This window comes from Anser anser (assembly GCF_964211835.1).
Source record: "Anser anser genome assembly, chromosome: Z".
NCBI lineage: Eukaryota > Metazoa > Chordata > Aves > Anseriformes > Anatidae > Anser > Anser anser.
The window spans coordinates 57,771,815-57,788,348 of NC_139723.1; the positions used below are offsets into that span (position 1 = coordinate 57,771,815).

The following is a 16,534-nucleotide window of genomic DNA, read 5'->3' on the forward strand; positions in this document are numbered from 1 at the left end:
AAAAATGAAACATTTTATTAAAAAAATATAATGGAATATAACTGTGAACAGCGTTGCAATAAATAATTTTAATCTGTGTATGACAAACAAACAAACAAACAAGCTATGCACCTTGAAAAATGTAACAAAGCAATAGCTTTAGGAAATGGGATCCAGGAGTACATTCAATCAGCATTTCTGAACTAATCACAAGAACATACATTTCATGTCCTGACAGCAAGAAGGTTCCTCTTCTGTTTCCAGGATGAAAAAAAGGTAGTCCAAATCAAGAGCCTGTTCTTTCTGAAGGTCCAAAGAGTTGCATTATCCCCAAATAGTAAATCAGAAGAGTAACAAGCAGTAACCAAGTAGTGCCAGCTATATCAAAAGGAAATTAAATCCCCAAAACAACTTTTTCAGAGAAAGGAGCTTAGTATTATCTAATAATTTCCCAATCACAGTTGTCAAGAAGGTTTCAATGCCCATTTCAGACTTAGCTCTGAGTAGCCAATATTTTAAGATCTACAGCTAAGACAGAAAATGCCTGGTATGTATGGCACCTTTTCCTGTTGCACCCATGATCTTTTATGTGGATCAAAGTATTGAAAACATTCTTTACAAGCTGGAAAAAAAATCTCTACACTGAACTGAGAGCTCAGGCAGGTAAAAAATAAAATAAAATAAAAAAAGTCCAGAACATGGACTATTTAAGAATTAGCTATGAAATTCCTTATGGTCATGGACCTAAAGTGCTTTACCTTAAAGATATTTTTAAATAGGATGTGTCCTTGAAAGTGCATAAAATTGAGAAAGCAGAAATGTGGACATTTAAATAAACACTTTCATACATAGTCACATATACAGAGGCCTGAATCTAAGGGCCTTTTATGCTATGATAATTCTATTAACTTCATTGCAGTTTTCCTGAGTTACAATGATATGGAAGAAGGTTGCAACCACAAAATAAAAACAAAATATTAGTATCTCCCTGAATACACAGAGCACAGAACAGCAGAACCATCAAACCTTCAGAAAGCTTCCCCTGCTTTCTCTAAGTCTTCTCAATCTGTATATCTGTAAAAGGAAAAATTACATAAAAAAAAATTATCAAATCACAAAATGATAAAATAACAGAACATTTCGTGGCTTTGTGACTCTTTCATAGAGTTTAGTGGAACCAAGAAAAATTCCTTCATTGTCAAAATGAAAGATCTAAAATGAAATTAATATAAAGGTCACGCAGAGGTTGAACATAGCAGGAAGTAAAGTGGTAGTTCAAACACACCGGTGGAAAGTGCTCTCCTAATAAATACAGTGATATTTCTGCGGCTTAAGTCATTCTTTCCTTCAAAATCCAATACATTTTCCAGTGCCCTATTGTCAGTATCCCTAGCAGTGTATCCTTAAGCCCTAACATTTTGGCTCATAGATCTAGACCTGCTTGACCTTGTTTAGGTGTTCGTAAAGCTTAACAAGGAGGGATGTGGAATGTAATTTAAGTGCTTTAGAGGTCAGAAAGAAGGTGAAAGAAAAACTTCAATAATTTCACTCTTTTGTTTCATACCAGGATCTACTTCAGAGGTTTCAGAGATTCAGTTACTTATTTTCTTGCTTTGCTGTGACAGAATCTCATAGCCTGATACAGCTTGAGTGGTAGTGATCGGTTAAGGTCTCCCTCCCCACCATCATCATCATCACTCCTTTGGTTTTGCTAGCACAACTCTTTTTGTAGCAAAAATATGAGCTAGATACAAGACCAATTTGTATATTTATATACCGTATCTTCTTTTGCAGGGCTTTTTTATTTTTTTTTAAACTAGGTTAGTTATTTTTATATATCTCCCAGCAGACAAATAGTGCTGATGGTGAGTTTCTAAGAGGTAATAGGAGGCTATACTCTTGAAGACTCTGTCTGTTGAAACAAAGAACTAAATAAAGTAGCCATGAATCAAGACTCTTATGGTCATTAGACGTGATGACAACGAATGATTTATGCTGTGTGAAATTTGCCACTATTTTTAGCATTATCATTTATGCTTACATTTCAACTCTTCCTCTTCAAAAGGAGGACCTCTCCAGTCATGTGTATCCTTATCTTTTGGCAGCTCTTAAAACAAACCATAGACATACAGGTAACAGTCAGCACAAATTAAACTACTCATATAGTGATAAATCTTCATAAAAAGGTGCTGTCTCAGGCCTTCCAGGAAGCATGTGACTTAAACACAGGCCAGGGAAGAGACTAATAGCAAATATTGTGTCCATTTGGGGCAAGTATAGTTAAAAAAAGTTTTCTTAAAACAAAAAAACAAACAACAAAAAAACCAGCCTATATGAACTAACTTTCATAGAGTAGTATAGTTTAAAGCAGTTTCTAAATAAAACCAAACAACAAATAAAACACACACAAAAAAACACCGTAAGCCACCACAAGAGAAGGCTAAAGGATTTTAATCTCTTCTCTCCCTCTTTAAATATCAACTCTCTCCACTTTCACTTCCATTTCTAATTGTCATGGTGGTACTGGTCGTATAGTGAGCTTTACTAACTAGCAGCAGTATCTCAACAGGAGGAAAAAGAAGCTATTAGGGAACTTCTTTCTGTGATCCTCTCAACAGCCTCAAATGCACATTATAATACTGGAGATAACATGATCAAATCAATGTAACTAAAACTCCAGTTCAGATTCTATGCACCAGGATGTGCTGCCATCCAACATACTGAGGTGTACGTTCCAGGCAGCAGGTCCCATCCTGTCACTGACTTCCTAAATCACAGACTGTACCTGCTCCTGGAACAGGTATGTTGGTTTTTTTTTTTCATGTTTTCCTTTCCAGAAGTTAACAGAGTAATCAAAACTGACTCTTCAATTTCTAGTTGTTACTTAAACAGAAAGTAGAAAGCAAAATGACAGCTGAATGTAGTTTTGCCTATTGTTGTCACCATGACAGAATGAATTCTCAATTACAGAATCATTTCTCAATTATTTCCCCAAGAGTCACACTGAGATGGATTTATGCCGTAAGTACATACTTGCTGTATTCACTGATGAGTTAGCCATGCACGTTCTCTTGTCCTTACTTGTACTAGCTGAAAAACAATAAGAGAGAAAAATCAAATCAAAAGCAAAATACTCATTTTAGATCTAGTAGGGTCTTAAGCACACTGGCAGGAAGGGTACTCTTAGCATAGTGTCATCATTGGTTCTCAAAACTCTCCACTTCTTCAAAGGCTTTAAGATGTACTCTTTAGTGCCTGCAGTCTGCCAGTTCTCCTTCTCGTTTCCTTTCTAGTTGCAAAGACAGAACTCCATTGACATCATACGCTAACATGACAGAAAAGTACTCGTTCAAAGGGTTTTTTCACCCAGAATTTGAACACATTGGGCAATAGAGAACAAGAAGGGAGTCAAAAGGGGGGAAAAGCACATCTTCCAGAGAGGTTCTGTTCTTAAAGAATCACCTGGCTGATAATCTACGATGGCTTGGGTTTTAAAAGAAAAACACTCTCATTAGTACTTTAGCTCAATCCATTTGTCGTTTATGACATATATATATGGCGTAATCATGTTAATCACATATATCATGTTAATCAAATATATCATGTATATATATATTATCATGTACACATGCACATGATAAAGAAAATTCAAGCAACCTAGGAAACTTCTGACCTTCACTGAAATCCCCAGATGGGAATCTGCAGAGAAGTCAAGGATTTTGCTGTCCCTTCTTCCACTTTCATGTTCTGCTCCTGTTCCTATCATGTTCCTAGCAGTATACTCTTAGACGTGTAGGGTTACGTACAGCCTTTCTGCAGCCTGTTAACATCTCCTGCAAGCCTGCTAAGCTTTACAAACACTTCTCCCAGGACATGTTTCTATAGCACCTATGCATGAGATGAGTTTGTAAAGTGAATATCCACATTAAATTCTACCATGTATTTCATGGATTTTGAACATGAAGACTCACTGTAGATGTTGTGTTTTTGTGCAATTTGCAGCCAGAAACTAGTGCTGTTTCTGACTTTCACTAGAAACGAGAGAGCTGGCAGACAGGAAAACCAGTTCAGGTGCACATCCTGAGAAAGCACAGTTCTCTTAGTGTACAAAGTTTTGAGATAACACTTGAAAAGACATTGCAACTAGCCCTTGCATTAGTTTCAGCTTAATTTCATGGCAGCTACCCATTTACATCTACTACAAAATTGGGGAGTTTGAAGAGAAGAACTTAGGTTACTGTCTTGTTCATTTTCATCTGGTAACATTTACCTGAACCATGTGAGTATGGTATTACAATGCTAAGAGTATTGTACCAATGCCTCTAGTACTTTTTCTCTGCATGCAGCTTGACAAGAAAAAAAAAAGCTCGAAAACTATTTGGAAAGAAAAAAAAAAAGTAGCTATAGATAAGCTAAAAAAAAAAACCGCAAATGTATTATAATTTGAGGAAGAGTTCCAGCCAAAAACAGAACGTTCAGAAAAAGACACTTTCCTTCTGATATTTTCAATGGATGTTCTGAAATCTGCATGACTTTATTGTATGTGTTATAAAGTAAAAAAGTATCACTGATTACAAAATCCTTGAACAAATCCATCATCCCATAAGGAAGGGATGTATGTGTGTGTGTGTGTCTGAAGTACTTACTTCAGGTTATGCAACACATTTCAAACTTTTTTTTTTTAATCTTGGTGCATAAGTGTATTATTTTCATGTTTGAATACATTAAAATTAGTTCTCCAAGGTTTTCCTCTGGCTTGTAGCAAATTAAAACAAATTACTGCCAATGCTTTCAGCACAGTGTGATGCTGAAAATATCCAATTCCAGTCAGTCAAATGAAATGAAAAACCTCAAAACTTAACAAAGAAATGAAACAAGTGGTATCAAGCTACAGTGGGAATCTCTTGTGAAAAAAAAAAACTTTCAGACTCAAAATGTTGGACATATCACTTCATGTGTAATGTACCATTTTAATGGTATTTTAGCCAGAATGGAGATTTATCTACAGTCCATAACAGATCACTTAAAAAAAAATGCACACAGTTCAGAGATTGCAGGAAAAAATCTTAAAAAAAATGGAAGTGCCCTATCTGCTCTGAGCATTCATATCCCCAGTTAAAAGGGAGGTCACAGAATAGCTTCCATTTCTGGCAGGTGCAAACTCTGCTTTGGTGTTTCAATAGATTAAATACTAATCATATTGCTCTACCTCATTACCTGTAAGAAAAAGTAATGGTAATTTAAAAAAAAAAAAAAAAAAAGAAAAAAAAAAGAAAAATCCATGGTAAATGGTCTGTGAGGGGCTGACAACCTCTTCCACTCTGCTAACTTAACAGCTAGCATCTGATTAGGTCAGGTGAAGAAACAGAAATAAATTGTGGTAAAAACTGAGTGGTTTCAGGATGAAGGATCTAAGGCAGGCTTTTATTATTTCATCTCACCTCTGTGAGGGTGAATCAACAGAACAGACTGATAACAACTGCAATACGCCAAAATAAATAACTTGAATACCTTTTCTTATGCAGAGAATAAATAGCACTGATCCAACGAGAGCAGTCACAACGAGAATTGCCCCAACAAAGCGTCTGCTCTCAGTCCGCAGCACATCATCAGCTGAATCTTCAGGAAAAACGAGTAGGGGAAAGACATTGCAGAATTACATAAGCTTCTCCCTTTTTCTTTCATTTTCATCCAATTACTTTTGCTATGAGCATTTTAGATTGACGTGGTAACAGACTTTTAGATTGCATCTAAGGCCTGGTGCTGATGATGCACTTCAGTGTATCTCGTTACCCCGATAAAGGCAAAAGAGATAGAACATATTCATATCTGTCTTTTCTTCCTGCATTCCCTATGATAGTGCCTTTCCTTCCTGTCACAAATCCTGTTTATCACCAAGGTGCAAAGTCTACATCCAGCTTAATGTCCTTCTGTCAGGACTACAGGAAACAGCTGCTAGAGAAAGAGAGTCCCTTTGTTGTGTAAACCTATGATGCATACGGGTGTCTTCCTTGAAGCCCAGACGCATTTCTTGTCAGAACTGAACTCACCCTCTCACCACCCTTTGAAAGGTTGACTTAGCTTTCCTACTCTGAGCTGACTGTTTCCACCCTCGTCACTCCCAAAAAACGTGTCAGCACCATCATTTTTAAGACTGCACAAGGAAGTGGACCAGGGAAATGTCTGGAGTAACAGTCTGATAAACAGTAATATTGCTTGTGAGCTGGATCTCCAGCTTAGTTGAACCATATCACAGGTACAATGCAAAAAGGAAGAGCAAGCAAAAGCAGTAGGTGTGGTACCCAATTAAAAGGTCTAAAGGGAAATCGTATTCGTCTTTATACATCTTCCCTCAATCCACATTTTATCAGGAAAAATATTTGTGTTAAATTTAAATATGGCCACAGCAAAATCTGTATTAATAGGAAAAGACCAGTACGTTCAAATTCACTTGGCAATTCTCATCATCAAAACAGAATGGTTTTTGAAAGGTGTATTTAATTTACATGGAAGAGTCTTATTTCTAGACTTTTTTGAAAGCTTTAAAAGCTACAAGCTTTTCAAATAATTGAACATTTTTTAACAGGTTCACATGCAATTACCATTTAGGTGAAATTCATGTAGGTCATGCAACATTTTAACCATGGAACAACTAGATCCATCCACACAAGCATAATGAACATGTTGGTATGGGAGAAGTGTACATTAATAGCAAAATGTAACACACAGGTATTTCTTTTTAGCCTTTTCAAAATTATACAGGAAAAAGAAATAATGGCTGATCCAACTGGGACAAAATTACATAATATCTTAAAATGCATTACCTTAAATGTAATTTAGAAAAGTTACCTGCTATGTATAAAATTGCAGATGTATTTTTTTGAAGCTCCTTATTCCAGAAGATACAACGAAAATTCTCGTGAGTCCTGTTTTTGATTGTGAGTGTACTTGTCACACGATACAGCTGGTCACTTCCAGTTTCATAACTTGTATCTGCCTTATCAGTCAAATCCTCATATTCTCCATTTTGCCATATCACTTCAGCTTTAGGGTATCCTTCTGACTGACAGGTTAACTTCCATTCCTTGTCTCCTGTGCTCACCACTCCTTGGGTTATGTTTCTATAAGGAGCTAAAGAAATTAAATAAGATGATTACTAGGAGGAAGCTAAAAGAATAGCATATATAAGCAAGATACCTTTTGCTTATCCCCAAGGATAAGGCCCTTGGGCCAAGTTTCTGTGCTTGGGCCAAGTTTGTCCTTTGTAAATAATACCCCTGACAGAAAAAGTAAATATCACTATAGTGTGTCTCTATAGTAATTGAGGTACAGGGTTTATTACAGTGTTGACACTGTTCTGGAAATTGCAATAGCTTTCTGATCTTTGCTCTGTCTAAATGGCTTTTGCCACACTACACGTCTGGAAAATAAAGGACAGAACATGGATTACACATAGATTAAAACACACGGTTATACAGCTGTGCAATGGCCATGAGGCTTCTACTGTCTCCGGAGAGCTTTCTTGAAATGCCAGCGCAGACATGCCGTCCTTCCAGAATGACCCCAAAATCTTTCAACAGTATCATCTAGCAGTGAATGTCCTGTGGTAGAACTCACCCTGAACCTTCAGATTGATGGTCTTGTAGTCAGCTCCCCCATAGTCAATAAGACAGCGGTAAAACCCTGCATCTCTGAGCTTCACATCCATGATCTGAAGGAGAGACTGCCCCAGCTTCAGATTCTCTTTCAACAATTTTATTCTCCCCCTGAAGTCACTGTGCTGACTTTTGAAGTCTTCCTCCCCTTTGAGTAGTACATACACATCCTTTCCAAGTTCTTCTTTTTTTTCCCAGCTGACACTTAAATCTCCAAACTTTAGTTTCCCATTCACTGGAAATGTGCATTCCATGGTCACGTTGTTGCCTAGTTCCACGGTGTAGAGTGACTGGGGAGCTTCAACAGTGAATAAAGCTGAAAAACAAAATTTGAAAGAAAACTTAATTTTCCAATTATAAGCCTAATTTTGAAAGTCATGCTTTTCCACACACACACACAGAGTATATATAAGTATAAATGACATTTTAAGGACTAGAAGTATCTGCCATGTTCTTAAAGTTGAACTTTTTTGCATGCATTTTCTCAAGTTTGGGACAAACAGGGTTATTTATACCTGCAGAAACCTGCTTTGTGCATAAATGCACAAAAAAGCAGTATGTGTATATTAAAAATAGCAGTATGAGTGTGCACACCCCCTCAGGTGTTGCTTTCAGAACACCACTATAGTAACAGGCAATTCTTAGTGCCTCTTACGAGAATGTTCTGTTCATATAAATGTCAATTCTTTTTACGTAGGATGTTCAAAAATACGTAACAATTCCCAAGCCTCACACTGCCACAAAAGAAAATTTTGTGTAATGCAAATAGTACCTTGTCTTAATTGGTGTCTGGGCTGAAACGCTGACAGGGATTTTAACCTGCCCCATAGCAAACCATCCATATTAAGCACATGGATCTAGTTTAATGTAAAAGCATATGATGACCTTTCTATGTAAAACAGTAAGCTAAACAACCCCAAACACCAGCACCTGCAAGAAAACTGAGAGGTTAACATTTCCATGCCTACACATAGAAAAGAAAGACACTTAAATAGTTCTGCTACTTCTTACAACTCAGCTTCTTACCATTTAGGAAATGCCAGTAGAATGAAAACATACACAGAAGCAAAGGCTTTTCCATGATGCAGGTAGAACCTAAAATGATAAAATAATCGAAGAACGTAAATATCTGCTTGTTTTCTAACTTTCACTGTAAAATCTACTTCACAGTCACTTCACACAAAGAACTGGACACAAGGCACTGAATTCCGCTCTAGCAAAGGGATCACAAAATTGTGTGTAGGTCAGGCAGAAACCTTCCTGGATGGGTCCAGGAAGAGCAACTACGTTCATTTCCTTTAAACAAATTCCTTGCTTATGGTGAAACATGTATTTTATCAGTTCCATCAATTACTAAATGATTACTCACAAATTCCTAGATGTTCCCATAAACTGTAGAAGGAAGTGTCGTTCCTGCTCAAAGAGGAGGGAGGATTTTTTCTACACACGTTCACTGGAGGAAACAGAACTCAGTTCCTCCCACCAGTTGGCCTTACTTTAATGTACTGTGAACACAACCCACTTTATGACACCTGGTTTCACAGTCCTGATCACAGGGCTTGTGAAGTTGCATATATTCTGAGGGGAATTTATGTGGTAACAACTTCATGAGCATTCACACAACAGTGCCTTTGTAAAACAGTGACACAGTCAGCCTACAAACTCTGCTTTCTTGAACTTCTGCTGCTTTACCTCTGAGCACACAAATTACATCAATTTTCCATGAGATTTCCTCCCCTCTTTACTGATATGGCTTTTATACTCCTAGACAACACTTAAACTTACAAAACACTGATTAATGTCAATTTTCACGCTCACCTTCAGGTGCCCACTGCACTTGCTAAGCGTGCATTTTCAGTCAGAGCAGTACTAGGATCAAACAGTGCCATCATTTTTCAAATCACTCTCAAGAAAAAATTAAACTGACTTTAACGGAAGTCTTTTGTGAGTATAGAAAACTCTAGGTTTTTATCTAAATAAAACTCACATTTTGGATACCCAAACAGCCACAGAAATAAGGAAAGATTGCATTCAACCGTTTTCTAGTGGTGGTTTCAGCATTTGCATAAGAAATTAGGCAACTGTGATAACCATCAAACTTCCTAACTCTTTAAATTCTCACTGGACTGCAAATCCTACCATTTTAACTGTTTGTCTTTCTTTGGTTTTCACCATTAAGATGATAAAAAATTAACAATATTGCCCTGAGTCATTACGACATGTGACTTTACAGTATCTTGGATTAAGAGGATTAGCCTCAAAAGAATTTGATTCAAGCTACTCTTTTCCTCTGACCGATGCTCCCTGATGCCTACAGGACATTTGTAGAAGGCAATGCAGATGGAGCTGAGAAAGGGATCCAATCTAACACATTGGATGTTCTCCTAAAAGGAACATGAAAAAACAGAGACCCTCATGATGAAAGATTTGTTCCGTTGATGAATAAATTCTTTATGTGGTTAGGTACCCAATTCATTCTTTAACCACAAATGATGTTCTCAAAAGCACTAGCAACTTGCTGCCTGTGGGTACCTAAGAGTTTCTGGTGATGCACATGCATCAGAATGCCTTTGTCATTATGCCTCTGCCTAAGAAACAAAGCAGGTCAGCGCTCCAACTAAGCTCCAGAGCAAAGCTGCTCAAACAAGACAGTGAAATACTGGTCTCACAAGTGTGCCCTGACCATACTTACTCTGACACATCCTACAGCAGAGTGAGCCTCTGACACTGACCGAGTAACTGTGCAGGCGCTTCTGTGCCCCCGGTGGCAGGATGACCGGAGCTGCAGTATGCTCAGGCCCAAAACACAGTCCACTCTCCTCAAAGCAGAGAGAGACCAGAGCTGAGAGGCTGCCCAGAGAAAAACAGCATGTGGACTACTGTCATGGGATGATAACCATACCTGGGCATGCATCCCATACCCGCTTTTGTGTAGGCATTACCTCCAGGAGAGATGTTCTGCTTAACTGCTGGGAGAGGCATGATAATGATAGCAAGTAAGCTCTTCTATGGTTCTCAGACCTGCGATTCTATCCTGAAATTGCAAAACTCTAATTTTTATGCTTTCTCCCATTGCAGAGGAAGACAAGCCTTGCTACACACAAAAAATGTACAAGTATTACTTACAAAATTCCTCAAGACCAGGAAAGTATGCTGTTGTAATCAATTTTTCACTTCCAGCGAGAAGAAAAGTAGGTCCAGGTCAAATCCAAATGCAGGTGAAAAAACTTGCTGCAGTAACCATTACAGACCTTTCTTCTATTTCACCCTGAGCAGAAGCAGACGCTAGCTGGCTCAGTTGAACCAGCTTGAGACCCAGATGCCAATCAAAGATCTTCACCAAAGCTCACTGTTTTTCTTACAGAACCTACCAAAATGCCCCTTCTTTCCTCCTGATGATTTCTGGTATCTATGGATAATACCGTTCTATAAAAGCAAAAAGATATTCACAGCGAAAAATAGTCTTCAGTGTTGCTGGCTGTTTGGTTCCCTCACAATCCAATGGAGATGACAGGAAGAACAAAACTATTTGCCCAAGTGTTCTTGCGACAGCACTTAAATGTTGATTAACTCCACCTACTCCTTCAGGAAACTTCCCCATGACGGGAAAATTCCCCACTGGGGAAAATTCTCTATTGCTACCACTGGTTCACAGTAACAAGACACTGTTGGGAAAATTAGTACATAAAATGCCATAGGCATTTTAAGAAACATATCATCTCATTAGAGCAACATGTGAGCAACAGCCCTTGGCATGTTAATACCAAGTGACAGTTTTTACCATGTGTGGTGCTGAACTAACAATGACTGGAAATTTCTGCACAACGTATCGCGTGAGTGAAGGTCATAAATAGGAATAAAATGAAGAGTACCATCTACCCTTCTCCGGGATAACAGATCCTTGCTCTACAAGATCAGACCATGGTAATGCCCCTTGCCGTGCCACTGTGTAGTACAAGACTTGTTAAGACTGTGTTTTAGTTTAGCAAAAAACAAACAAACAAACAAAAAACCAATCATGAAAAGCCAAAAGATGCTACTTATATTAACCTGCTCACTCTGGTGGGATAAACTTGTCAACAGCACAAAATATGACTTTAAATGTATTTCAGTGCAAGTTTACTCACCTGTGTTGCCTTCACTTATCTCAAAAAACGTTTAAAATTCTCAGAAGAGTTAAAATACTGTGAAATGACCACTTCAAAGTTTTCAGGAAATGTTTTCTTCTTTCCACCTGGCAGCCCACTCAGTACCTGTCATGGAAGCAAAAGCACATAATAGACAAAATTGGTAAGAGCTGGACTTTTTGCTTCAAGCGTGGGAGGAACATGACAGCAGTACGTGAAACAGCTGAATGTAACCTTTAGGTTCTGGTAACCTGAAACTACCTTAGCAGGCTGAGGGGGTGGATTTCCACAATAGGTGAGACCGATGAAGTCTTATTTCCACCGTTTTCGTCTGTGCTTAAAAACATTTACTGACATTTCATTTTTTTTTTCAGAAACAAAGGCACAAAAAAAAAAAGAAACCCGAAGAAATCTGTAAAATTATGACTTTGAGACCACAAAAGCCATCGCTGTAGCCAGCTCTCAGAGTCATTAATTCAGTTTCCCCTTTTTCATTGCTTGCCTTGAGCTCACAGAGCTGGACTTTCCATCCAAGTGTTTAGTAGCAAGTAAAAGACCATGGAGGTTATTTTTACAGTTATATATATATATGTTTGTATAGGTAGATATGCAGATACAGATTTTTATATATTATTATATACAATGTATTAAAGCATAAACGATGTGTATATATGTGTGTGTGTATATATATATATATACACATTTTATAGCACAGATAACTACAGTGGTGACCTTTTTTTTCTTTTTTTTTTTTGGGGGGGGGGGAGGCTTTTTTCTTTTTTTCTTTTTTTTTTTTTGGGTGTTGCTTCTGCCCCACAGCACAGACGGAGACCTCCACCCTGTGTCTCATGGTGGCCGGGTGGTGGTCCCGGCCCCACCGCCGCGGCCCCACCGCCGCCTCCCGGCCCGGCTCCCCCCTACCTGCCGCGGCCGCCTCGCTCCCTCCCGGCCCCGACGGCTGCTGCTGGGGCTCTGCGGGGCGGCTGCAGGCGGCTCCGGCCCGCCCCGGCCCGGCCCGGCCCGGCCTCCCCGGGCAGCGGCAGCCCTCAGCCCCCGGCCGCCGGGAATTGCTGCGAGCTGCGGTCCTCGGCCGACGAGGAAGGGGCCTGAAAATCACCCCCGGGCGGCTGATGCATCGCGCCCTGAGTCAGGCAGCTGCCCCCGGAGGCTTTTCCATTCCTGAAAGCCCGGCGCTGACGGTAAATAAAACCGAAAGCGGAACGGCCTCGCCGGGCTGGGGCAGCTCCAACCTCGGCCCCCTCGGGGTGAAACCCCGGCACCCCTGCCGCCACGTCCTTCCCGGCCATAGGAAACACAACACAGGGAGCGTCGGTCCCGTAACTTTCCCAAAAGACATCAGCCCCAAAGTAAGAACGTTACTCGGGACACTCGTGAGTTAAAGAACGAAAGTATGTACTGAGACACTGCTGAGTGCTTCAGCAGTGAGCACACGTACAGGGTAGGACACCAAGGAAATTCAAAAGTAATCCGCGGCATCATGCACGTGGCACAGAAGTGGGTACTGAAGGATCCTGAGGGTGATCTCCGATCCCTCTGCCATAAATGTCAGGCACTGCCATCTCCTGCACACAGTTAGCAATTATTTTTTTTTTTTTTTTGCGGGGCTGTAAACCAGCAGATGGTTGACAGGTGAGCCACCCCTCCCAATCAGCCAGCAGGTTTTCTGTTGACACAGTGCTGCTGTGGAGATGTGCAAAGACCTGCTGCACTCGCTGACTGGCTGAAATCAGGTAAAGTGAACCCCTCTGACGTGCAGCACCAGCTCATACTACAAAAGCTCCTCTGCACCCCCACAGGGGGGCAATGTCAGGGGGAGCCCCAACATACGCTGTCCCAGGCCCACCACAGGAGCCACCAGCCTGCCAGAAGCCCACCTCCACAGAGGAGCACAGGGGCACACAGGAGGGTGGGAAGCCAAGCTGAAGGCTCAGAGGAAGGGACACCCTGCCCGGGCCCCCCAGGGCTGTCCCAGAACCATGGGACATTATTGGATGCAGGGGAAAAACACTTCAGGGTTGCACTGGGCTTATTATGGAATATTAAGGGGAGGAAAAAGCACATATCAGGGTGGTTGAAGTCCCCCATATGAGGACCAGGGCTTGTGAACATGAGGCTGCTTCTACCTGTCTATGGAGGGCCTCATCTGCTTGGTCTTCCTGATCAGGTGGCCTGTACCAGACCCCTACTCTAATGCCCCTTGCCCCTGCCATCCCTGTAATGCTGACCCTTAAGCTCTCTGCCAGCTCCTCATCCATCCCCAGGCAGAGCTCCAGGCACTCCGGCTGCTCATTGACAGAGAAGGCAACAACCCCTCCTCATCTCCTCTGTCTTTCCTTCCTAAAGAGCATGCATCCCTCCATTCCAACACTCCAGTCACAGGAGCCATCTCACCATGTCTCTGTAATGCCAATGAGGTCATAGCCCTGCAGGCTTGCGTACATCTCCATCCTCTTTTTTATTTCCCATGCTGTGTGCGTTAGCATGGAGATATTTAAGTTGGGCCCCTGATGAAACTGACTTACTGGCTGGAGTGGCTGGGATTCCTTTATGCTGCTCTTCAGGTGCTCTCCTGCTGACCCATGACCCTTCTCCAGGCTCTGGGCATCTATTGCTGACACTGCCATCAAACTGGGAGGAGCGGGATGGATTGAGGTTCCTGTCACCTGGCAACTGTAGTTTAAAGCCCTCTTCACAACCTTAGCAAGCCAATGACTGAAGATGCTTTTCCCTTTCTCTGACAGGTGGACCCCATCAGCCCCCAACAGACCAGGTTTCTCAAAGCAAGTCCCATGGTCTAAGTAGCCAAACCCCTATCCGTGGCACCAGTCCTGTAACCATTTGTTGATTTGCCAGATTCGATTGGCCCTTTCAATCTCCTTGCCTTTGACTGGGAGGACTGATAAAAAAAAAAAAAAAAAAAAAAACAAAAAAAAAACATACCTGTGCTCCAGAGTCCTTCACTGCTGCTCCCAGGGCTCTGTAATACCTCTTGATATTTCTCAAACTGCTCCTGGCTGCAACATTGGTGCCCACGTGAAACAGCTTAAGAAGAGTTGAGTAGAAACAAAAAATGAAATGATAAACAATTCTCTATTCTTACAGTGAAAAACTATTTTAAATTCAACTAGGAATGGAGAAGAGAATCAGACCTGGTTAACATATACAGCACTTGTCATATAAGAGTCCCAAATGGAAACCAAAATGAGCAAATATGAGCTAAGCAAACATTATTCCTGGGCAAACATTAAGCAGCAGCATATCTTTTTAGGAATGTCTTCACTTTGAAATTACAAGGTGAAGCAGATCTGTTCCATACTTCATTATCTGTTTTGTCCCCATCCAAATGTAGATTTTACCACCTAAATTAACAATGAAATTTGGATTTTGATTTAAAAGATCAGGAATTTGAGGAATTGGAATCATATTTACCCATTCAGTTTTGTCCTTTCAGTCCAGATTGGTGCCGGTCATGGAGGTAACTAGTGTAACTAATTAATCTAATATTTTCATACATTTAAAATTGCTTAGTAATAAATACATCGTTAAATGGCATATTTAAAAGTACTTAAAGAGATAGGTACTGTACCTAAAAATAAAGCTACACAAAAGCAGACAGGTCTGAGAAGTCTCTTTCCAGTCAGAACAAAAAATGACTATGAAAACATTCCCAGAATGAAGAGGAAGCTTCTCGTTTAAGTGCAACATTACTAGCTGATAAATTAACTAAGAGGATTAGATAACACTGGGACTTCCCTTATTGCGAACAAAAAAATTGCTGTGTCAAAGCCAAAGGTTTATATTCAGTCTGTGTACATGCTTGGATTTTCAAAGTTCATGTATCTATATACATTCATTTACTTCCTTTTCTCAAAAGACAAACCATAATAGGAAAACAAAAAAATCTTCAAGGACTGAAATATTTTTTTTCATTAACCTAAGATAGTAAAAATCTGGATTTTTTGCTGAACAATCCCTCCCAAAAGAGAAATAAGCAACTCCCACAAGCCAAAGAATTAATTACCATGGGATTAAAAAAAGTATTACAGTCATTCATGTTTGCAGTCAGTACATTTTTAGTTACCCTGAAATGAAATTAATTAAGCAGACTGACGCAGACACAAATCTCCTTTTCAATTATTTATACCACAGGCTATCTCTAGCGTGATTTGATTACTTCTTAATTTTGTTTATGAAGTCGAAATTGTTTTACGAATTATTACAGTAAAATTCTAATAGATTCTTCCCACTGCACTACATACAAAGATAAGAGAAAACATGCTTGCTTTCTTTCCATCATTTCATCTGGTTTTGTTTGTTTTGTTTTGTATTGTTTAGGCTCCTTTTCTTTCATGTCATGCAAAAATCACATTTAATTTATCCAATGAACATCTAAATTGGCACAAGTAACAATTATTTCCCCTTTATATCTGGTCAGAAGTATTTTATTCCTCATGTAATTTAGGGCAGATAACAAATCAGAGGAGAAAATTAAATATGTTTCATCCATGGTGTAGTTCCAGTGACTTTAATGGAATAATGGAGTAACAGAGACAAATCATCTGGGTGAATTTGGCCCAGCTATGGCTTTAGGAGTGTGTTGCATTAATCCATCTGCTTTGGCCCTAAAGCAAGTATTTCCAAATTATTACTGCTGCTAATTTACATGGAAGTCAAAATTAAAATTGCATTTGTATGTTAAACTGGTTATCAACAGGCCATAGCCTGGAGCATTTGAACAAGAGCCTTTGCTTA

At 39.8% G+C, this 16,534-nt stretch overlaps 1 protein-coding gene across 6 annotated transcripts in view; it reads right to left on the reverse strand.

Moving 5' to 3' along the window:
• Positions 1-16,534, reverse strand: part of LOC310889319 (programmed cell death 1 ligand 1-like) — a 19,780-nt gene continuing 3,246 nt past the window's right edge. The window contains exons 1-10 of one of the 6 annotated variants that reach the window (XM_083816598.1): positions 15,212-15,405; positions 14,723-14,824; positions 11,762-11,887; positions 8,661-8,729; positions 7,597-7,950; positions 6,829-7,110; positions 5,491-5,598; positions 3,013-3,069; positions 2,021-2,086; positions 1-1,053 (exon numbers count right to left, since the gene is read on the reverse strand). In XM_083816598.1, coding sequence (XP_083672724.1) covers positions 1,031-1,053; positions 2,021-2,086; positions 3,013-3,069; positions 5,491-5,598; positions 6,829-7,110; positions 7,597-7,950; positions 8,661-8,715 — 945 coding nt within the window. In that variant the 5' untranslated portion in view covers positions 8,716-8,729; positions 11,762-11,887; positions 14,723-14,824; positions 15,212-15,405 and the 3' untranslated portion in view covers positions 1-1,030. Of the gene's footprint in view, positions 1,054-2,020; positions 2,087-3,012; positions 3,070-5,490; positions 5,599-6,828; positions 7,111-7,596; positions 7,951-8,660; positions 8,730-10,760; positions 11,739-11,761; positions 11,888-12,682; positions 13,122-13,217; positions 13,364-14,304; positions 14,400-14,722; positions 14,825-15,211; positions 15,406-16,534 lie in introns of those variants that run through there. The other 5 variants (XM_083816599.1, XM_083816601.1, XM_083816600.1 and 2 more) reach the window with 5 other exon arrangements.